Genomic DNA, 25,222 nt, shown 5'->3' with positions numbered 1-25,222 from the left:
CACGAATATACAAGAGTAACTCGAACTTCACAGACAATTATTGATAATATCCTCACAAATATAGAAGGTTGTAATGTCAGGTTAGGTAGCTCAGATCTATCAGATCATAACTATCAATTTTAGATGTTAAGTTGCAGGGCCAGAATCCAGCAGAAAAAAAACTTTTGTGAAAGAAATTCAGCAATATGAGCTAGGAAATATAAATTGTTTGAAGCAGGAACTGCTTCAAGAAAATTGGAGTAGTGTTTATAACAGTTGTAACCTAAATTACAAATATAAGCAATTCATTGATACTCTAAGATTTCACATTAGTGTATGCTGTCCAATAAAAAAAGTCAAAGTAAAAAGTAAATTAAACAAAGTAGATGAATGGATAACTGAAGATATTCTTACTCAAAGAAATATTGTTAGGGAAGCTTATGAGGAATTTAAATTAGTGAGGGATGTTCCGAGTGAAGTCAAATACAAATGTCTAAAGAAAAACTATGCAAAAGAAGTGAGGAAAGCTAAGTGTAAGAAAACAGCTGAATATTAACAACTAGTACCAATTTTAACTCTGCTGTTTGGGAGGTAATTAATAGAAATAGGAGAGCAGCTCAAAAAGATACAGTTACTAATGTCCCTAGGATAATCGATGAACATGGAAATTATATGGATGATAGTATAGACATTTGTAACTTTTTCAATAAGTATTATCAACAGGTTGCATATAATCTCCAAAAGTCACTGAACACTAATACTTATAATACAACTACATTAAATGCTGAGCCAATTGAAAAGGTATTTAAATTTCATCCATTATCAAGAGATGAGTTGTCAAGAATAATAAAAAATTTGAATAACAAAAAAACAGTAGGATTGGATGGGGTCTCAAGCAAAATTTTAAAAGAATGTGAAAATGAATTACTGGACCTTTATTGCATCTCCTTAATACTTCACTAGAGCAGGGTATTTTCCCTGATGATCTGAAACAAGGAAAAATTTTGCCAATTTTCAAGAGCGGTGATTCTGAAAGAGTTGAAAATTATAGACCCATTAGTATTCTAAATGTAATAAGTAAAATTTTTGAAAGAGTAGTTTTAAATAGGCTATTGATGCACCTGGAAGAAATTAATTTCATATGTGATGAACAGCATGGGTTCCAGAAAGGGAAATCTACTAAGACTGCAATAGTATCCCTTGTTGAAAGACTAATAGATATAATAGATTCAGGTGAGAAGGCAGCCGCAATATTTCTTGATTTATCCAAAGCTTTTGATTGTGTGAACCATAGAATATTATTGGAAATACTAAAAACTGTAGGTGTGAATGGTATAGAACTAAAATGGTTTGAATCATATCTCATAGGTAGAAACCAGTGTGTTGAGCTTACCAAGGTGGATGGGAATGAAATAGTAAAAATTAAATCTCAAAAACTGGAGGTCCAGGCTGGAGTACCTCAAGGCTCAATTCTGGGTCCCTTACTGTTTCTGTTGTATGTGAACCAATTACCAAAAGAGTTAAAAGATCACAGAGCTCTGTTGTTTGCTGATGACACATCGCTTATCTTTAACAATTATTTATTAGATAGTCTAGAAATAAATGCTTTTACTGGAGTACAGTCAATTGTCCAATTCTTGAAGCAAAGGCAATTAACAATAAATAGTAAGAAATGTCAATTCCTACAATTCAAAAGTAAATATAATTCAGTAGAGGATAGAGAAATAAATGTGTTTGTAGAGGAAAATGAATTAGACCAAGAAGAGAAAGTAGCATTCTTGGGAATTTTATTGGACAGGAAATTAACATGGCATCCTTACATTGAGAGGATATGTAATAAGATATCATCTGGGGTATTTGTCCTGCGGCAGCTTGCTAGGCTGAATGATAAAAAACTACTGTTAACTGCTTACCATGGACTTATACTATCTCATATTAGGTATGCTATTTTAGTATGGGGTAATTCATCTCAACAAAATATGGACAGGGTGTTTAAGATTCAAAAGAAGGCACTCAGATGTATAGAGAAAGTGAATAGGTTAGACTCTTGTAGGCCTTTATTTAAAAAGCTTGGTCTATTAACTGTGCCATCTTTGTATGTATATGAAGTTGTAATGCATGTGAAAACGAGTGGTGTGATCCGCTGTTCATGGAACCCTATACAATTAAGCTGTTCATGGAACCCTATACAATTAGCTGTTCATGGAACCCTATACAATTAAGCTGTTCATGGAACCCTATACAATTAAGCTGTTCATGGAACCCTATACAATTAAGCTGTTCATGGAACCCTATAATTAAGCTGTTCATGAACCCTATACAATTAAGCTGTTCATGGAACCTATACAATTAAGCTGTTCATGGAACCCTATACAATTAAGCTGTTCATGGAACCTATACAATTAGCTGTTCATGGAACCTATACAATTAAGCTGTCATGGAACCCTATATAATTAAGCTGTTCATGGAACCTATACAATTAAGCTGTTCATGGAACCTTATACAATTAAGCTGTTCATGGAACCTATACAATTAAGCTGTTCATGAACCCTATACAATTGAGCTGTTCATGGAACCTATACAATTAAGCTGTTCATGGAACCCTATACAATTAGCTGTTCATGGAACCCTATAATTAAGCTGTTCATGGAACCCTATACAATTAAGCTGTTCATGGAACCCTATACAATTAAGCTGTTAATGGAACCCTATATAATTAAGCTGTTCATGGAACCCTATACAATTAAGCTGTTCATGGAACCCTATACAATTAAGCTGTTCATGGAACCCTATACAATTAAGCTGTTCATGGAACCTATACAATAAGCTGTTCATGGAACCCTATACAATTAATTAAGCTGTTCATGGAACCCTATACAATTAAGCTGTTCATGGAACCCTATACAATTAAGCTGTTCATGGAACCCTATATAAATAGCTGTTCATTGAACCCTATACAATTAGCTGTTCATGGAACCCTATACAATTAAGCTGTTCATGGAACCCTATACAATTAAGCTGTTTATAGAACCCTATACAATTAAGCTGTTCATGGAACCCTATACAATTAAGCTGTTCATGGAACCTATACAATTAAGCTGTTCATGGACCCTATACAATTAAGCTGTTCATGGAACCCTATACAATTAAGCTGTTCATGGAACCCTAAACAATTAAGCTGTTCATGGAACCCTATATAATTAAGCTGTTCATGGAACCCTATACAATCAAGCTGTTCATGGAACCCTATACAATTAAGCTGTTCATGGAACCCTATACAATTAAGCTGTTCATGGAACCCTATACAATTAAGCTGTTCATGGAACCTTATACAATTAAGCTGTTCATGGAACCCTATACAATTAAGCTGTTCATGGAACCCTATACAATTAAGCTGTTAATGGAACCCTATACAATTAAGCTGTTCATGGAACCCTATACAATTAAGCTGTTCATGGAACCCTATACAATTAAGCTGTTCATGGAACCCTATATAATTAAGCTGTTCATGGAACCCTATACAATTAAGCTGTTCATGGAACCCTATATAAATAGCTGTTCATTGAACCCTATACAATAAGCTGTTCATGGAACCCACTACAATTAAGCTGTTCATGGAACCTTATACAATTAAGCTGTTCATGGAACCCTATATAATTAAGCTGTTCATTGAACCCTATACAATTAAGCTGTTCATGGAACCCTATACAATTAAGCTGTTCATGGAACCCTACAATTAAGCTGTTATGGAACCCTATACAATTAAGCTGTTCATGGAACCTTATAAAGCTGTTCATGGAACCCTATACAATTAAGCTGTTCATGGAACCCTATAAAGCTGTTCATGGAACCCTATACAATTAAGCTGTTCATTGAACCTTATACAATTAAGCTGTTCATGGAACCCTATACAATTGAGCTGTTCATGGAACCCTATACAATTAAGCTGTTCATGGAACCCTATATAATTAAGCTGTTCATGGAACCCTATACAATTAAGCTGTTCATGGAACCCTATACAATTAAGCTGTTCATGGAACCCTATATAAATAGCTGTTCATTGAACCCTATACAATTTAGCTGTTCATGGAACCCTATACAATTAAGCTGTTCATGGAACCCTATAGATCCCTATACAATTAAGCTGTTCATGGAACCCTATACAATTAAGCTGTTAATGGAACCCTATACAATTAAGCTGTTCATGGAACCCTATACAATTAAGCTGTTCATGGAACCCTATACAATTAAGCAGTTCATGGAACCCTAAACAATTAAGCTGTTCATGGAACCCTATATAATTAAGCTGTTCATGGAACCCTATACAATCAAGCTGTTCATGGAACCCTATACAATTAAGCTGTTCATGGAACCCTATACAATTAAGCTGTTCATGGAACCCTATACAATTAAGCTGTTCATGGAACCCTATACAATTAAGCTGTTCATGGAACCCTATACAATTAAGCTGTTAATGGAACCCTATATAATTAAGCTGTTCATGGAACCCTATACAATTAAGCTGTTCATGGAACCCTATACAATTAAGCTGTTCATGGAACCCTATACAATTAAGCTGTTCATGGAACCCTATACAATTAAGCTGTTCATAGAACCCTATACAATTAAGCTGTTCATGGAACCCTATACAATTAAGCTGTTCATGGAACCCTATACAATTGAGCTGTTCATGGAACCCTATACAATTAAGCTGTTCATGGAACCCTATACAATTAAGCTGTTCATTGAACCTTATACAATTAAGCTGTTCATGGAACCCTATACAATTGAGCTGTTCATGGAACCCTATACAATTAAGCTGTTCATGGAACCCTATATAATTAAGCTGTTCATGGAACCCTATACAATTAAGCTGTTCATGGAACCCTATACAATTAAGCTGTTCATGGAACCCTATAATTAAGCTGTTCATTGAACCCTATACAATTAAGCTGTTCATGGAACCCTATACAATTAAGCTGTTCATGGAACCCTATAGATCCCTATACAATTAAGCTGTTCATGGAACCCTATACAATTAAGCTGTTAATGGAACCCTATACAATTAAGCTGTTCATGGAACCCTATACAATTAAGCTGTTCATGGAACCCTATATAATTAAGCTGTTCATAGAACCCTATACAATTAAGCTGTTCATGGAACCCTATATAAATAGCTGTTCATTGAACCCTATACAATTAAGCTGTTCATGGAACCCTATACAATTAAGCTGTTCATTGAACCCTATACAATTAAGCTGTTTATGGAACCCTATACAATTAAGCTGTTCATGGAACCCTATGGAATTCTATACAATTAAGCTGTTCATGGAACCTTATAAAGCTGTTCATGGAACCCTATACAATTAAGCTGTTCATGGAACCCTATACAATTAAGCTGTTCATGTAACCCTATACAATTAAGCTGTTAATGGAACCCTATATAATTAAGCTGTTCATGGAACCCTATAAAATTAAGCTGTTCATTGAACCCTATACAATCAAGCTGTTCATGGAACCCTATACAATTAAGCTGTTCATGGAACCCTATACAATTAAGCTGTTCATAGAACCCTATACAATTAAGCTGTTCATGGAACCCTATACAATTAAGCTGTTCATGGAACCCTATATAATTAAGCTGTTCATGGAACCCTATACAATTAAGCTGTTCATGGAACCCTATACAATTCAGCTGTTCATGGAACCCTATACAATTAAGCTGTTCATGGAACCCTATAAAATTAGCTGTTCATGGAACCCTATACAATTAAGCTGTTCATAGAACCCTATACAATTAGCTGTTCATGGAACCCTATACAATTAAGCTGTTCATGGAACCCTATACAATTAAGCTGTTCATGGAACCCTATACAATTAAGCTGTTCATGGAACCCTATACAATTAAGCTGTTCATGGAACCCTATATAATTAAGCTGTTCATGGAACCCTATACAATTAAGCTGTTCATGGAACCCTATACATTAAGCTGTTCATGGAACCCTATACAATTAAGCTGTTATGGAACCCTATACAATTAAGCTGTTCATGGAACCCTATAAAGCTGTTCATGGAACCTATACAATTAAGCTGTTCATGGAACCCTATACAATTAAGCTGTTCATGGAACCCTATACAATTAAGCTGTTCATGGAACCCTATACAATTAAGCTGTTCATGGAACCCTATACAATTATATACAATTAAGCTGTTCATGGAACCCTATACAATTAAGCTGTTAATGGAACCCTATACAATTAAGCTGTTCATGGAACCTATACAATTAAGCTGTTCATGGAACCTATACAATTAAGCTGTCATGGAACCCTATACAATTAAGCTGTTCATGGAACCCTATACAATAAGCTGTTCATGGAACCCTATACAATAAGCTGTTCATGGAACCCTATACAATTAAGCTGTTCATGGAACCTATACAATTAAGCTGTCATGGAACCCTATATAATTAAGCTGTTCATGAACCCTATACAATTAAGCTGTTCATGGAACCCTATACAATTAAGCTGTTAATGGAACCCTATACAATTAAGCTGTCATGGAACCCTATATAATTAAGCTGTTCATGGAACCCTATATAATTAAGCTGTTCATGGAACCCTATACAATTAAGCTGTTCATGGAACCCTATACAATTGAGCTGTTCATGGAACCTATACAATTAAGCTGTTATGGAACCCTATACAATTAGCTGTTCATGGAACCCTATACAATAAGCTGTTCATGGAACCTATACAATTAAGCTGTTCATGGAACCCTATACAATTAAGCTGTTCATGGAACCCTATACAATAAGCTGTTCATGGAACCCTATACAATTAAGCTGTCATGGAACCCTATACAATTAAGCTGTTCATGGAACCTATACAATTAAGCTGTTCATGGAACCCTATACAATAAGCTGTTCATGGAACCCTATACAATTAAGCTGTTCATGGAACCCTATACAATAAGCTGTTCATGGAACCTATACAATTAAGCTGTTCATGGAACCTATACATATACAATTAAGCTGTTCATGGAACCCTATACAATTAAGCTGTTCATGGAACCCTATACAATAAGCTGTTCATGGAACCCTATACAATTAAGCTGTCATGGAACCCTATACAATTAAGCTGTTCATGGAACCTATACAATTAAGCTGTTCATGGAACCCTATACAATAAGCTGTTCATGGAACCCTATACAATTAAGCTGTTCATGGAACCCTATACAATAAGCTGTTCATGGAACCTATACAATTAAGCTGTTCATGGAACCTATACAATTAAGCTGTTCATGGAACCCTATATAATTAAGCTGTTCATGGACCCTATACAATTGAGCTGTTCATGGAACCCTATACAATTAAGCTGTTCATGGAACCCTATAAAATTAAGCTGTTCATTGAACCCTATACAATTGAGCTGTTCATGGAACCCTATACAATTAAGCTGTTCATGGAACCCTATATAATTAAGCTGTTCATGGAACCCTATACAATTAACCTGTCATGGAACCCTATACAATTGAGCTGTTCATGGAACCTTATACAATTAAGCTGTTCATGGAACCCTATACAATTAAGCTGTCATGGAACCCTATACAATTAAGCTGTTCATGGAACCCTATATAATTAAGCTGTTCATGGAACCCTATACAATTAAGCTGTTCATGGAACCCTATACAATTAAGCTGTTCATGGAACCCTATACAATTAGCTGTTCATGGAACCCTATACAATTAAGCTGTTCATGGAACCCTATACAATTAAGCTGTTCATGGAACCCTATACAATTGAGCTGTTCATAGAACCCTATACAATTAAGCTGTTCATGGAACCCTATACAATCAAGCTGTTCATGGAACCCTATATAATTGAGCTGTTCATGGAACCCTATACAATTAAGCTGCTCACCCTATGAACACTCACCCGATTCAGGTCATAGATCTGGTCTGGCCAGAGAATTCAAACTGTAGCACAAAAATGCCAGACTGCAGTTCTGCCAATAGTAGGCTTTTGTTTGCGCCAGCGCGGACCGTCCTTCTGCTTTGGCCTTGTTGTCCAAGTTTTTCAGTCCATCTTGTTTCGTCAGCCCATCTTGTTGTGCAAGACCGAGTTTGTATTTTGTCATGTAATTTCGATTGGAAATTTCTTGTAAATGATTGTTTGAGTCTCGTGTGTGTGAATTATGAGTATAACAGCGTAAATAGTGTTGAATTGAATTAATTTGAATCGGATTTGAATTTATAAAGAATCCAGTTTGAGCTTTGTTCGAAACACAGTGTATGACCTGCAAGTTGAACACAGAATTAACGCAAAAAGGCAGCCCGGAAGCAAACCTGTCTTTTCCCAGATTTCATCCCACCCTGAATCTGACCAAAACACCTAATAAAGGCTTCGAAGGGCAAGTAGACAAGATTGGAATCAATATGGTGAGTTTTTGCTCTTTTTTATTGTTCATTAATGCAGAGTTTTATTGTTCATTAATGCATTAATTTTATTGTTCATTAATGCATTTTTGCTCTGAAAAACTATTTTTCAGCCAAGTTACAAAAACTGAAAAAACCACAGAAAGGAAAAATCCAGACATGCCAAAAAGAACAAAAAACACCAACACCAAAAAACAACACAAAGAAAAAATGCAACAAGCATTAACTGTACAAATAACCTGGCTCAAATTGAAGATTAAATTTTGCCCCTTGTTTGTATTTGATTATTTGAATAGTAAATTACAGTCCTCTGGTAGCTCTAGCCTGAGCTTTGTTCAGAACATTTCTTGATCCTGCCGAGCCGGGATATATTTAAATTAGTAATTTGTTGATTAATTCACACACATTGGATTTAAGCAGTTTCGTATTTGTCCAATGTTGGCATGTTGAGAATGGTCTGATCTATGCTCAACTTAAGTTTGTTGTAGCCTTGTTCTAGAGCAAGGTTTCTTGTCAATTTGTATCTGTCTGAAATTAAATTTATTTCAGTTAAAATTGTAATTTCCTGAAACTAGGCGCATTGTGCTCTTTTTCTCAGGAATTTGTTTGTTTGTTGGAATTTGTATTGTCCATTTTTTTTATACATGTTAGTGAAGGTTAATAACCAGCATGATTTTGTTTGTTCAATTCAACAAGTTATCGTTTGTTTGTGAGTTGTTGGAAGAACATTATCTAATCATATAGTTTTGTCTTCAGCAGTAACTTATCTTGTGAATTGATAATCAAAGTTTAACTTTGATAACTTACTTCAAGTCGTGATTCTTCCTTTCATCTAGTTTTGAACTCATTCTTGTTTTATTGTCTGTTGTTTGTATTGTCAGGGCTGAATTGTTTTGTGTATGAGTTCAAGATGGAGGAAAAATTACAGAAACAAATCAGGGTGCATCGCGCTAAACTGGAACAATTGTATGCCAGATTGCAAAGAATTTATGAACTGTCTAAAAATGTCTCTGATCCAAAAGTTGCTGAGCAATTTTCAATCTTGTATCCTCGGGTGTCTCAGACCATTTCGGATTATGAAAAGACAGAATTAGTGGTTAATGAGTTGGAACTTGAGTTGAATAAAGATCATGTTGTAGCATTCAACGACTCACACCTAGATCTGTTTCAGTATATTGAAGTAGCGGCTAACACTCTCAAACAGAAAGAGGCGACTGATGCTATTGCTCAATCTTCGGCAGCTACAGCAGCTAGTGCACAGCCGGTCGTGTCCAAGTCGGTACTGCCCAAAATCGACCTTCCGAAATTTGATGGGAACCAGACTCAATGGTCGGTGTTTTATGAAATATTTAAGGCATTGGTACATGACAACAAGAGTTTGAATGATCAGCAGAAGGTCCAATATCTTGTAAGTGGACTTACTGGACAAGCAGCAAATATTTGTCGTCATTTGCCACCATTGGCTAACAATTATCAAATAATTTGGCAGGCATTATTGACCCGCTATAACAATCCACGGGCGCAAGTCGATGCCTATTTCAAACAAATTTTTGAATTTCCTCCAATAAAATCAGAATCAAAGGCAGGTTGTATTGTGATTTTAGATGGGTTTTGCAGTTCAATCAATGCAGTGAAGAGATTGCGACTCACTGATTTGTCAGACTTGATATTCCTCTATCATGGCTTGAGATTGCTGGATCCAAGTTCTCGTAGAAATTTTGAATCGGCCATCCGTGACAAGGCTATGCCAACTTATACCGATTATGTCAAATTCATTGAAAAGCAAATTAAGACTCTTCCTTCTGATGAGAAACAGACTGAATCGTTTAATATAAAGCACAAAAAGGATAATAAATCAAAGGTGTTTGTGGTTCAATCTAATGATTCATCTAACGATGCATCTAGTAAAAGGCCCAATTGTCTGAAGTGTTCAAAACCGGGTCATCGGTTAGTAGATTGTGCAAGTTTCTTGAAAATGACTCCTTGGGATCGTTATTGTTTGATTAAAGGAAAGTTTTGTTGTTTTCGTTGTCTTGATGTGGATCATTTGAGTAGAGATTGTCGTAGTAAAACTCAGTGTGCTCAATGTCGAGAATCTCATCATTCTTTATTGCACTTTTCCAGATCAAGTTCCAATGAAGGTGTTGCGTCCTCGTCGAACTCCAAGGCAGGTGGCACATCACCTATTAGTTGTTGTTCTACATCCAACGATGTAAAAAATTCGACCGTTGTGTTGTCGACCGTCACTGCACATGTTCGAGATTGTAATGATCAGCTTTGTGATGTTCGTTTCTTGATTGACACCGGGAGTCAGTGTCATTTTGTTACAGCCAAATTGTGTCGGCGTTTGAGACTACCATTCCAGCCCATGAAAACCGTTGTTCGTTGATTTGGTGGTGGTACTAGTGAAGTTCGAGGTCGTACTTGTGTGTCGATTCAGTCGAAGTTGGATCCTACCATCAAGTTTCCGATGGATGCCACAGTGGTAGATAAAATCATTGACAAGTTGCCTTCTTGTGAAATCGACAGATCCAAACTTCATCATCTTGAAAATCTCACACTGGCTGACGACAAATTCTACCTTCCTAGTAGAATAGATGGCATCATTGGTGCGGAGTTAGTTCCTCACTTGCTACGTGGGAGTCCTAGTATACGTGAATCGCACGAATTGATGACTGTTAATAGTGTCTTTGGTCACATTCTGATGGGGAGAGCACCGATTCTCACTTCAACAAAGAATGTGTTGAACTGTTTTACAGCCATCTGTAGTCCATTCGTTAGTAGTCCATCGTTGGATAGTTTTGTGGAATGTTTTCGGGAGTTGGAATCGTGCCCTGCACCAAGCTGTCAACTGAAACCAGAAGAGTTGGAGTGTGAGGTAAATTTTTGGAAGTCTGTACATTGTGTGAATTCTGGTCGTTTTGTTGTTGCCTTATCATTTGCGGAGCCGCCCAGCAGCTTGGGAGATTCGTATGCTGTCGCCGAACGCAGACTGCTGACTTTGGAGAGACGACTAGAGCTTGACAGCAATACTCATATTTCATATCATGAAATATTGATCGATTACCTACGTCAGGGTCACATGTCGTTTGTAGCAGATCAGACAGACCGAGGTGGTTACTACATACCGCATCACGCCATCGTGAAAGCAAGCAGCACTACCACGCCCATCCGAATTGTATTTGATGCTGGTTCCAGAACATCATCGGGTTTGTCATTGAACCAGGTTCTTCATGCTGGTCCCAAATTGCAGACTGACATTTTTGTTTTGTTAGTTAATTTTCGTTTGTTCCCATTCACACTAACTGCTGACATTAAACAAATGTATCGACAGATATTAGTGGAGGATTCCTGCCGTCGTTATCAGCATGTATTGTGGAGATTTTTGCCGGAGAATCCGATCGAAATTTATCAGCTCAATTGTGTTGTTTTTGGTGTTTCAAGCTCTCCATATTTGGCGCTTCGCACCGTCCACCAGCTTGTAGAGGAGGATGGAAATCGTTTTCCAGCAGCCAAGGCGAGAATACCAAGAGACATGTTCATGGACGACTTAGTCACATCTGTCACCACAGAGTCAGAGGCCGCGGAGCTGTATCGTCAGTCCAAGCAGCTGTTTGAGGGAGGAGGTTTCTTGCTCACAAAGTGGACTTCAAATTCACCATCAATGTTGGAGAAATTCTCGGAGGAAGAGAAATCGTTTTCGTACAAGGATTTCGAAGCAGACAACTCCTTGGCTATCTTGGGATTGAATTGGCAACCTAGTACTGATCTGATCAGTTTTCAGTCAAGAGTGGTGAGGTCGTCGCTACTAAGCATTCTATTCTGTCAGTGATGGCTCGTATCTATGATACACTTGGTCTCTTGTCACCGTTTATGTTATTTCTAAAATGTCTTGTCCAGAAACTGTGGAAATTAGGAGTGGATTGGGACGAGAAGCCGCCTGAGTCTATCTGCACTCTTTGGGAGAATTGTCAAAAAGAGTTGCCTCTATTGTTGAAATTTGCTGTTCCACGTCACGTTGGTTTGTTTCAGGATTCTCACATCAGTTTGATTGGTTTTTGTGATGCATCATTGTCTGGTTATGGTGCAGTTATCTATGTGAAGTCACAGAAGGAGAGCGAGGAGCCAAGAGTTGTATTATTGTGTTCAAAGTCCAAGGTAGCACCATCTAAAGTTGTTTCAATACCTCGTTTGGAGTTGTGTGCAGCCCTCTTGTTGGCAGAACTCATGAATTCAGTAGTCACTATTATTAGTGAACGTCGTCATGTGTCTCGTATTGTCGCACTCTCTGATTCTACAGTCACCTTGTGTTGGATTAATGCTCCATCCACGAAATGGCAAACTTTTGTTGGTCGCAAAAATACAGGATTCTTGTATACAGGAGTGGATGCATGTTGCAGGTTTATCACCAGTTGAGCTTGTGAACTTTCCGTTGTGGCTCTCAGGTCCATCATGGATAGCAGAGGACGAATGCGATTGGCCCATCCGAACTGAAATGGAAGAGAAAGTGGATCCACCAGAGGCGAAAAAACCGTCAGTGTTGACAGTCACAAAATCTCCTGATTGTAACAGCAATGCAGTATATTCATTGATTGGTCGTTGTTCGGATTATGGTCATCTTTTGAGAATTGTAATTCTTGTTCTCAAATTCTTACGAATCTTACCCCAATCAGAAGAATCAGATTTCGATGTTGCTGAGAGGTATCTATGTAAAGTGGTACAGAAGATACATTTTTTATCTGAATTTGTGCAATTAGAGAAGGGAGAAGATTGTTCTATGCGCCTACATCGCCTGTCTCCATTCATTGATAAAGGTGTGATTCGCGTCGGCGGTCGTTTGTCTCATGCTGGACTTGAATTTGAGACTTGTCATCAGATGATCTTACCAAAATCCGACGCTTTCGTATCAATGTTAATTGATTATCATCACAAGAAGAATTGTCATGCTGGACCTTCGTTATTGTTGTCCTTGATCAGACAGAAATTCTGGATACTGTCTGCTTGCTCTATTATTCGTATTTGTGTCTTTAAGTGTAATCGTTGTTTCTGTGTTCGACCTAGTAATAATGCAATTATTCCAAAAATGGGTGACCTGCCTGCTTGTTGAGTGTCAAAATGCAAACCATTTGAAAATTGTGGTGTGGATTACGCTGGTCCTCTGCGTATTACTATGATGAGACGTCTTAATCCTTGTGTTTTGAAAGCCTACATTTGTCTGTTTGTGTGTATGGCAACAAAGGCGGTACATATTGTGTGGGCGGTACCGCCCACTGTGTGTACTGAGTGAGGATCCATGTGAACCACTGGCTTTAACCCCAGTGCACTTTTTGACCCTAACACCGTTGAAATTGTTTCCCATGCGGGACGTGGACAGTGTCCCTGTGAATCGTCTCACCAGGTATGAATTGATCAGTCAACTTATTCAATCGTTCTGGAACCGATGGAGAAGAGAGTACCTGCACGAACTTCAAACTCGTAGAAAATGGTTGAAATCACCCACTTCTATCAGTGTGGGAACGGTGGTGGTAGTAGACCAACCAAACACACCTCCATTGCAGTGGCCACTGGGTGTCATTGAACAAGTGTTTCCGGGAAGTGACGGCGAGGTTCGAGTGGCGAGTGTTCGCCTAAAAACTGGTATTTATAAAAGACCAGTAACAAAATTATATCCACTCCCAACTCAATAGTTGTTGTGCTTGTTGCATTTTTTCTTTGTGTTGTTTTTTGGTGTTGGTGTTTTTTGTTCTTTTTGGCATGTCTGGATTTTTCCTTTCTGTGGTTTTTTCAGTTTTTGTAACTTGGCTGAAAAATAGTTTTTCAGAGGCGGGGGTATGGTCTGGCCAGAGAATTCAAACTGTAGCGCCAAAATACCAGACTGCAGTTCTGCCAATAGTAGACTTGTGTTTGCGCCAGCGCAGACCGTCCTTCTGCTTTGGCCTTGTCGTCCTAGTTTTTCAGTCCATCTTGTTTTGTCAGCCCGTCTTGTTGTGCAAGACCGAGTTTGTATTTTGTCATGTAATTTCATCGGAAATTTCTTGTAAATGATTGTTTGAGTGTTGTGTGTGTGAATTATGAGTATAACAGCGTAAATAGTGTTAAATTGAATTAATTTGAATCGGATTTGAATTTATAAAGAATCCAGTTTGAGCTTTGTTCGAAACACAGTGTATGACCTGCAAGTTGAACACAGAATTAACGCAAAAAGGCAGCCCGGAAGCAAACCTGTCTTTTCCCAGATTTCATCCCACCCTGAATCTGACCAAAACACCTAATAAAGGCTTCGAAGGGCAAGTAGACAAGATTGGAATCAATCTGGTGAGTTTTTGCTCTTTTTTATTGTTCATTAATGCAGAGTTTTATTGTTCATTAATGCATTAATTTTATGTTCATTAATGCATTTTTGCTCTGAAAAACTATTTTTCAGCCAAGTTACAAAAACTGAAAAAACCACAGAAAGGAAAAATCCAGACATGCCAAAAAGAACAAAAAACACCAACACCAAAAAACAACACAAAGAAAAAATGCAACAAGCATTAACTGTACAAATAACCTGGCTCAAATTGAAGATTAAATTTTGCCCCTTGTTTGTATTTGATCATTTGAATAGTAAATTACAGTCCTCTGGTAGCTCTAGCCTGAGCTTTGTTCAGAACAAGATCTATGATATATCCAAGTAGGCGTATTTATAACATTTTTTTAGTTCTACAATAACAGAATTCCATAGAAAGTAAATTCGTATGGCTTTTGTTGTTGGGGAGTCCCTCGAGGGATGGTCCCACCGCCTGAATAAAATTTAAGACGTCATGAGCCTTACGACTGTCATACTTCAGCCGGGACCGACAGTTTAACGTGCCCGTCCGATAACACGGGAGTGATCTGGTTAAAGATCTTTTGGTTGTGAGAGGGTTTGAACCCGGGATCTACATGCTGCTATGCATGCACCCTATCCACTAGACCAAGGATCACTCCATAGAATCCCATGTTTGATGTACATAGAATAATGGAATAATAGCATCTTTTGTCAAAATATATGGATTATCATTTGCAAGTGGATAATTTCAATATACAACAATATTAGAACTAGCTACATCATCTAAAAGTGTTCAATATTGATTGTATATACATCTACATACAAAAATTAGTGTATAAATAAAAATAGAATAAATATTTTTTTCCAATTACTTGATAATGGCATCATATAGCCGAGACATGTTGTGACTGGACCATTTTAAAAAGGGTACTTAGATTTCTATTTTTCCTCCACCTACTGTCTGAAGTACCTACTTTACTCCCTGAAACATAATACTAAAGTGTCACTTTTTCGCTCTCGGTAGTAAAAAACAGAAAATCTCCCTAGGGAGGAAAAGTGACTCCATTTAAATAACATGGGAAGCATCTCTATTTTAAAAACTTACATTGTAATAGGTTAGAAGGTCTAAGCTCAGATGAGGAAGCATATAGAGTAGTCATTCTTAAACCAACTAAATTCAATACCTCAACCAGACATTTGATCAATACAGTATATGAAATTTATGTTTGTATGCTAAAATTATTACAAACTTCATATCACTATACTAAAAAAATGTATAAATATTTTTTTATATTCCATGCTATTCAAAATACCAGCCAACGAATATTCCTTATTAACTAATCAAATTTGAAACGGGAACTTCATCATAGCTGTAGTTGTGGCGGCCATTGTTAATACAACTTTTGCTGACAGATAGCGCTGTCGGTGGAGAACTGTGATTACAAGCCAGCTGTTTCTGTTTACTTTTTAGATTATGTTGTAACACATTGTTTGGTCACGTACGTTTTTAAAAATTATTTTATTTGCAGTTTTTATAAAAATGTAGGTGGAGGAAAAATGATGTGTATATCACGAGTGAAAAATGTTTTTTCTCCCTCAGGAAAATTGTTGCCCTCGGCTTCGCCTCGAGCTTCAAACTTTTCCCTCAGGGAGAAAAAACAGCACTTCTCACTCTAGATAATTATACAAATAACCATTTATTCATATACAAGAGTAGTAGCCCTAAAGAGAAAAAATACAAACTTGTGTATTTAAAATAACAAAACTATTAGTAAAACGTTAACTTGAAAATTTATTTTCAAAACCTGAAGATGTGATACATCGAAACTAGTTATTTTAATTTGTGCTTTAATCTGTTATTTCATATTTGAAACTTTTCAAACAAGGGCACCATAATGTTAACATCTACTTACTCTAAAATAGATGATTATTGATCATTGAGAATGGTGTAGCATACTGTGAAACCATCTCAATGTCGAGGAGCATCAAACGATTTCACAAATTTAACATTGAAATTGAAAATATGTATAAAATATTCTGTGATTGATCTTACCCATAATTTTCGCTTGCTATTTTATCACGTAAAGCCTCAAAGGTTATTGAATTTGAATGACCACTAAGAGCAATCAGAAGTCCTGTAACACATTCACATTCTTATCTTTATTAATTCATCTCTCTTGAATTTCCAGAATGAATTTTTCCTATGAGGATGATGTACGCATAAATTTAGGTTTGTGCGAGAGGTAATGGAATGATGGAGAACGGATATAATTATAATCAACTATAGGCTACCATAGTGATGACCACGTTATAATGGCTGTGGAGAAAGATAGGAGAACAACGTTGCCGATCCTCTGTCTTGTCAATCCCTTTCATAGACGGTAGCTGATGCAGGTTTATTGATGTAATATTAACTGTTTATTCTCGTTTAAAATAATCAATTATATTTTATTTAGCAAGATATTATATTTTTAAATAATTTCATAATGAATTTTTATAATTAAGATGAAATATTTAGTTGATGATTGTAAATTCTAAATTGTTGAAAGACAATCTGGCAACAGAGCAAAGCGAGAAAGTGATAGCGCTATCCGCTTTGTTAGATAAGATAAGATGATAATCTCTTTATTCAACATAGCATATAATACAATATACATTTGAATATAGTCTAGTCACAGGTCATTCCTTGAGGAATTGTTGAGAATATACTCACATCAATGGACATAAAATAAGCACCAGTACAAAGACATCAGATACATAAAGTAGGTTTTAAAAGTAGTGCAGGACATAGAAATTTATTATTACTAGATGCTTCAATCATGTATATTACAGAAATAATAATTGAAACTATAATAAGCTTTTGCAACAAGAAAGCTGTATAATTTCTTTTTGAATATATTCTTGTTTGTTAGGGACTGCAGCTCAATTGGTAAATTATTGTAAAGCTTTGAACCAATGTAAGAAGGCATTTTCTTATACAGTTGAAGCCTGTGCAGCCAGATTTGAGATATGGTCGTGAGTGAAGACTAATTGAAAATATAAATTTGAAAATATAAATTGAGGGTAGAGTTAGAATGTTCAAATAGACGAAAGCCTCTCTACATGACTCATTAAATTTGAGTCCAGCCAAATAGCGAATAGCTCTTTTTTGCAATTTAAATATTTTTTGGAAGTGCGAATCTGCAGTGCTTCCCCATAACTCTATCCCATAAGCAACATGGGAGTGAAACAATGCAAAGTAAACCATCTTTGAAACAGATAATGGTACAAATTTTACCATATTTCTTATCACAAAAAGATCTCTACTCACTCTATTAACTATTACATTTACATGCTCATCCCACACAAACTTGAAATCTAGCTCTAGGCCAAGTAATTTCACAGAATCTGTATTTCGTATTCAATCATTTCCTATAAACAAATGTGGCTCAATCGCACTGTGTCTCAGACTAAAATTTATTAAACTACTTTTTTTTGAATTTACTGTCAGGGAGAGCGAATTAAAATACTGAACAACTCTATTACACACCAGATTACAATCAATTTCTAGGTCTTCCAAGTTTATTGTAATCTGGTGTGTAATAGAGTTGTTCAGTATTTTAATTCGCTCTCCCTGACAGTAAATTGAATGATAGACAAGGATAGCAATACCATTGCTAATCAAACACTGCCATTATAACGTGGACCTCACTGTAGGTAGGCCTACGCGCTCTTTTTCGCTCTTTCTCGCACAATTAGTTCACAGGTTTTTTAGATTCTATGGAATCTGGCAGCACAGTAGACCTACTTCAAAAGAGCAATGCTGTAAGCTATGGTTTGCATAGATTATATAGTGAGGTCCACGTTATAATGGCAGTGTTTGATTAGCAATGGTATTGCTATCCTTGTCTTTCATTCAACAAAGCGGATCTCTTTCTCGCTTTGCTCTGTTGCCAGATTGTATTTTAACAATGTAGAATTAATAATTAATTAACAAAATATTCAATCTTAATTATGAAAATTCATTATCAAATTATTGAAAAATATGATTTATTGCTTAATAAAATATAATTGATTATTTTAAACGAAAATGAACACTTAATATTACATCAATAAACCTGTATCAGCTACCGTCTATAGAAGGCATTGACAAGACAGAGGATCGGCAACGTCGTTCTCCTATATCTTTCTCCACTGCCATTATAACGTGGACCTCACTATAGACTTCGACAGGCTATGAATTCTGGGGTCAGAAAATTGGCTTTCCGAGCCAGGGTGTTAACGTAGTCGAGGACTCAACTAGACCTTGGAGCTTAGAGATCACGTTAGACTCTGGAGTTTATAATTTTGATTTCTGTAAAATACTGAGCCGTCCCCCAGGATTCCCCCAATCACCCCCCCTCACAATCAATTCCTCCCACCCGGAAATTTTTTGAAGTTTATTTGATTGAAAACAAGCAGCATTTGAGAGCTAAATTTTTTTAAGTATTAAACAGATGTCTAGCTCATTCAAATGTCAAGATCAAGATAATTAGTTTAGCACATTTTTTCAAACACCACTTGCAAAAGTGTGGGGGAGGGGAAATCGCCCCTCCCTGGATCTGCGCCTGCTTTGAAATGGCAATAATTGACCGAACGTAGTGAGGTCTATGTTTTAACTCGGATTTTCTTTCGTCTGTCTGTATATATGCAACGCATTTACTGCCAAACGCGTCATGGATTCAACGTTTCTTTTTATCTCTTGCACAAAATAAGTTATAATGGAAACCTGTCAGGAGAATTCACAATTATTTCGATTCACGGTTATGGTACATAATAGGGTTTTAGACATCAAAGTCCGGTTTCCGAGCTCGGGATCTATAATGTTCTGGACTTACAGAGTCCAGGACTAAAATGAGCTCTCGGATCGAAATCACCTTTCAGCGTCAGAGATTTATCTTCTAAACCCCCGCATCTATTAAGTTCTAGACCTATTTCGAATCCAGGGTACATGAGGGTACTTCACAATATTTTGTTGCTATAATGTTAGCAATGAGAGACAGCTGATGAAAACGTATTGATAGAGTTGTATCATAATACGCAAGCGCAAAAGTTGACGTATTCGTTATCTGTGCTTATTAGAGAAATCTAATTAGATATCACTCTAAGCTACAGGGTCTAGTTGAGTCCTCGACTACGTTAACACCCTGGCTCGGAAAGCCAATTTTCTGATTCCAGAATTCATAGCCTGTCAAAGTCTATAGTGGGGTCCACGTTATAATGGCAGTGGAGAAAGATATAGGAGAACAACGTTGCCGATCCTCTGTTTTGTCAATGCCTTCTATAGACGGTAGCTGATACAGGTTTATTGATGTAATATTAACTGTTCATTCTCGTTTAAAATAATCAATTACAGCGACTAGGACGATCTCGAATCTGAAACTGATATCCTGGAAGGATTTTTAGCACAGGAAGAATTAAGAGAAGGAAAGAGAAAGGATGTCGCAATCTAGGACTTCGACAAGGAAGTTCTCAAGCTGTACCTGAGAGCTGGAAGGATTTTAGAATAGGGAAAATTAGGAGAAAGAAAGAGAAAGGATGCCGCAGTCTAGAAACTTCGGCGAGGAAGTCCTCAAGCTGTACCTGAGAGCTGGAAGGATTTTAGAATAGGGAAAATTAGGAGAAAGAAAGAGAAAGGATGCCGCAGTCTAGAAACTTCGGCGAGGAAGTCCTCAAGCTGTACCTGAGAGCTGGAAGGATTTTAGAATAGGGAAAATTAGGAGAAAGAAAGAGAAAGGATGCCGCAGTCTAGAAACTTCGGCGAGGAAGTCCTCAAGCTGTACCTGAGAGCTGGAAGGATTTTAGAATAGGGAAAATTAGGAGAAAGAAAGAGAAAGGATGCCGCAGTCTAGAAACTTCGGCGAGGAAGTCCTCAAGCTGTACCTGAGAGCTAGAAGAATTTTAGAATAGGGAAAGTTAAGAGAAAGAAAGAGAAAGGACGTCGCAGTCTGAATGACTTCAGGACGAACTCAAGCTGCACCTGAGTTCTCTAGGAAAAGGATTGGAATATTCCTACTAGGAATTACAGCAAGTCAGAAACTGCTAAGCAAAGTTAAAATGCAATGCCTTCTATAGACGGTAGCTGATACAGGTTTATTGATGTAATATTAACTGTTCATTCTCGTTTAAAATAATCAATTACATTTTATTAAGCAATAAATCGTATTTTTCAATAATTTGATAATGAATTTTCATAATTAAGATTGAATATTATGTTAATTAATTATTAATTCTACATTGTTAAAATACAATCTGACAACAGAGCAAAGCGAGAAAGAGATCCGCTTTGTTGAATGAAAGATAAGGATAGCAATACCATTGCTAATCAAACACTGCCATTATAACGTGGACCTGACTATGGAACTCAGCTGAATCCCGAGCTCGGAAACCGGCCCTAATAGTTTTTACCATTTTATCATACTTACCATTATTACTGTAGTCATATCCTTGGCCTTTTTTGTTTTTTTTCTGTCTTACTTGATTTATCGTGATGGGATCAATATCCGCAGTCGGTTTTCCTTCATATACATATTTGGTAGTCAAACTCTTATAGACAACTGAAGTAAGAAAGATAGAAATACTTATTAGTTATTGCTTATAGACTCATTCAATATTAACCCTCAACTGGTATGGTGTCTTTGGGGTCACACTCAAGGTATGGTTGGGTCAAAAATGACCCCAAATTTAAAAAAATAAAAAAATACTCTTAGATGTATAATAAAGTATTTATATTTAAAATCAAATAAGAACATAGTCTACTTGTTGTTCCAAGACCATTTACAATATGAAATTACAGTTTAAAAATATTTATGTTGAAAAAATCTGAAGCATGTCAAGAATGTGCAATACTATTTTTGAAAAAATAAAAAAAATACATCCTGTTGAACAAAAGTCTCTTCTGTGCTTTTATGTCATAGAGTATGAGTCCATCTCCAAAAAAACCTGTAATAACATAGTTTTTATCAGTTCACAAAAAACTGACATAGGTAAAAGTTATGTACTGAAAATTTTCAAAAAATCTTACATTTTGTATGGAAATGTTCTCTCTACTTGTGTAAATCCCAGTTTTTTTATTGAATATAATATCCCTGATGTTCTCTTTTTGTGTTACATTATTTTTTATAAAAATCTTTTACACATTTTTTATAGATTCACAGATTGAATCCCCTTTAATGGTATGGCTGGGTCAAATGTGACCCAGCCAACGATTATTTTTGTTTCTGAACTTATCTTTCTGTAGAATTGTATTAGGGCCCAAAAATCATTTACCTTCATGAAAGAAGTAATAATATTATCAATAATAATAATAATAATTACACAAAAAGCCAATTACACAAAAGCCAATCAAATTTAATTGGTATAAAATTACATCATTTGATGGAACCAATGCAACAAAATCCCAATATATGGTGATTATGAGGTTATTATATCATTATGTGATATATAAGTAAGTAAGTAAGTAATTGATTAAGTAATAAGTAATATATTATGGTAATTACGGTGATTGAATTTAGTTGACCTTTGTGTAATTATCTGTAAGAATAACTATTGAAAGTATGGTTGGGTCAAACGTGACCCAGAAATTGAAAAACCGAATTCACTACTCACGGTATGGCTGGGTCAAAACTGACCCAAAACGCTAATAAATCGCAAACTACACGCACGAGCAGTTAGAGCATACTGGCAATTTGTAGTGGTGGCGGAAGTAGGAGAATACAAGGGGGGAGAGGGCGATCGACAGGATTATTCCTGCAAAAGATAAGAAAGTGTAGTCGGCTGGGTCAGTTTTGACCCGACCATACCAGTTAAGGGTTAATAAGTTACATTTCAAGGCAATCTTCGTTTAAAGCTAATATAGGTTTACATGATGATTCATTTATTATGTAGGTTCATTACATTCTGAGTTCAAAACAACTATACTGATCGATCTCCATTTAAACTGAGTGTTAGCATATAATATCTCTTGAGATACGGTGATTGCATAAATAATACCTTTTGAAATAGGGCACTATCATAGAAAATTCTGTATCACATAATCAATTTCTCATTTAAAAAATGAATTTGGATTCCTATGAGGGTCAAAGATGTTGAAGCAACATAATTATAATATTTAAAGAGTAATTTTATATCTCAAATAGGATCTTCAATGAAACCCACTGTCAAATTATTCTTGTAAGAGAAATATTTAGCTGTTTCCATCAGTGGCGGCTCGTGGAGGAGAATTTAGGGGAAGCCCAGATAATATGAAAAATAGAATATGACATAGGCTATCAAGTATGGGATTTGAAAGATGCATTCCTCATTATTCCCAATTCCGTTTGGTGTAAAAAATGAGTCATTTAAGAAAAATATTGAAAAAAATAAAACTATACTTTAAGCATGCCTGAAAGTTTGTATAAGGGAGGTTACTCACATTGAATTCCAATAACTTATTTCTTGAAGATAAGGTCGATCCTTCTATTCTTCAGCGCAGCAAATCGGTCGATTATGTCCTCATGAAATGGAGTATTCAGCAAAAGTTCATTGACCAAGTGTTTCTCAATTGAAATTGTTGCAAGCCCATTCAATCTCTCTTGGTTGGTGGTATTCCTCAAATACGTTTTAATTCTTTTGAGCGCCGAGAAGCTTCTCTCTGCAGAACAGCTTGTTGACGGTATGGTTAAAATCAATGAGAACAATTTGTATGCTTCTTGGAACACATCTTTTACATCGATTTCAAACATAAGACACAGAATCTTTTCCAGGCTGATGTTGTTGAAACGTTGATCTTCATAAATATACTGCAGCTCGTTTTTCAATCTATTTAAATCAAAGTAGACACCATAGGAAGCTATCAAATTATCTAACAGTTCACTTGGAATTTTTTTCGAAAAAAATTTAAATTGCTTACAGTCGCCCAGAGCAATGAACTTAATCTTTTTAAAATCTTGAAATCGTGTATCTATCTCCATGATTATTGAATCTAAAATTTCGAAAAACAGAAGTTTGTAGTTCAACGTAATCTGTGCTTCATCTTCATTCCTTCTCACTCTCAGTTCATTTTGATTTTTTGCATTTTCAAAATACTTGGAGAACTCTTCATCATTCCTCTTCCCTTGCAGAACTTTCTTTGTGTTTTCAATAGAGGTGATACAAAAGTTTATGTCCAATGACTTTTTTTGGAGTATGCTGAACAGTATATCGCCTTGCTGATATATGTCACATAGAAAATTTGACAAAAAACAGAACTTAAACTCATTCATTTTATTGAGAAAACCTTCAGCTTGTCTAATGGTTTTTTTATCTGACAATGGGTCATCCATCAACCTTTGAAATACATCTTTCAAACCATCCCATTCATCAACTAAAACTTTTAATACTTTTGCATGAGAAGACCAACGTGTGTCAACTGCTGTTGGTATTCGTCTAGCAATCACTGAATCTGCAATAAGAACTCGCTTTGATGAAGCATGAAAAAACGTGGGTATGCCTCCAAGAGTGGCGAAAAATATTCTACAGTCCGAAATTGAATTCATACTTTGCTTCAAAACTAGATTTAGTCTATGTGCTAAACAATGTACAAATGTAGCTTGCGGTGCGATCTCCTTCATTTTTGTCTGTAAGCCATTTAAATGACCGGACATCACACTGGCACCATCGTAGCACTGTGCAATCAATTTTTTTTGATGCTCCAACTGTAGTTCATTTAATTTATTGTTCAATATTCAAATAAACCACTAGCAGTACGATCAGAACTAACATTATTAAAACCTAGAAAACGTTCTACAACTAAACCTTTTTTATTTACATACCTAATTACAATTGAACACTGAGTTGTCACTGTGATATCTGTAGTGTCATCTACGATAATAGAAAAAAAATCAGCTTCCTTAATTTCGTTTGTAATGAAATCTAAAATATGCTGATAGATGCAGTCAATCAGTTCGTTTTGAATTGTTTTAGAATCCGCGGTAAAGACATTTTTCACTTTTTCAAATTGCTGTTTATTTTCTAGACTACTAGAATTTACTAAAAGAGACAACAGTTCTTTAAAATTGCCTCTATTTTGAGAGGTAGTCGATTCATCATGACCACAAAAGGCGAGCTCTTGTTTGGCCAAGAATAGCACTGTATTAATTGGAATGTACATGAAATTTCTGTTCAATTGCACATTTTTATTAAAATTAGCAATGAAAAGACGGGAGTTCTCTTGAAAAGCATCAGCAATCCTGTTGAAATTTCTTTTCAAGTCTTTGAAACTAACCGAATTTTTAATGTGCTCGGATGAAGATTCATGCTTCAGAAAAGAACGATTTGCATTTATCAAACTGTCAAATCCTATTTCGTTCCAAACACCTTTTTTTATTCCCATCAACAAACAGGGCCAACAGAATAGTTTTTGTTTATAACAACTACCACACAACCAGTTGTGCTTACTATACCACAAACATTGAAAATTTCTTGAATGGACTTTACCAGTTGAAGTTGAAGCACCTGATAATT

General features: G+C 36.1%; 1 protein-coding gene across 2 annotated transcripts in view; it reads right to left on the bottom strand.

Moving 5' to 3' along the window:
- The window catches only part of LOC111055095, a 52,266-nt gene that overhangs the window by 5,920 nt on the left and 21,124 nt on the right, over positions 1-25,222 (bottom strand). Inside the window, exons 3-4 of one of the 2 annotated variants that reach the window (XM_039435244.1) lie at positions 21,166-21,297; positions 16,776-16,857 (exon numbers count right to left, since the gene is read on the bottom strand). In XM_039435244.1, coding sequence (XP_039291178.1) covers positions 16,776-16,857; positions 21,166-21,297 — 214 coding nt within the window. The remainder of the gene's footprint in view (positions 1-16,775; positions 16,858-21,165; positions 21,298-25,222) is intronic. The other variant, XM_039435245.1, reaches the window with a different exon arrangement.

This window comes from Nilaparvata lugens, chromosome 9, assembly GCF_014356525.2.
Source record: "Nilaparvata lugens isolate BPH chromosome 9, ASM1435652v1, whole genome shotgun sequence".
Lineage (NCBI taxonomy): Eukaryota > Metazoa > Arthropoda > Insecta > Hemiptera > Delphacidae > Nilaparvata > Nilaparvata lugens.
This window is presented reverse-complemented; position numbering and strand designations above follow the sequence as displayed.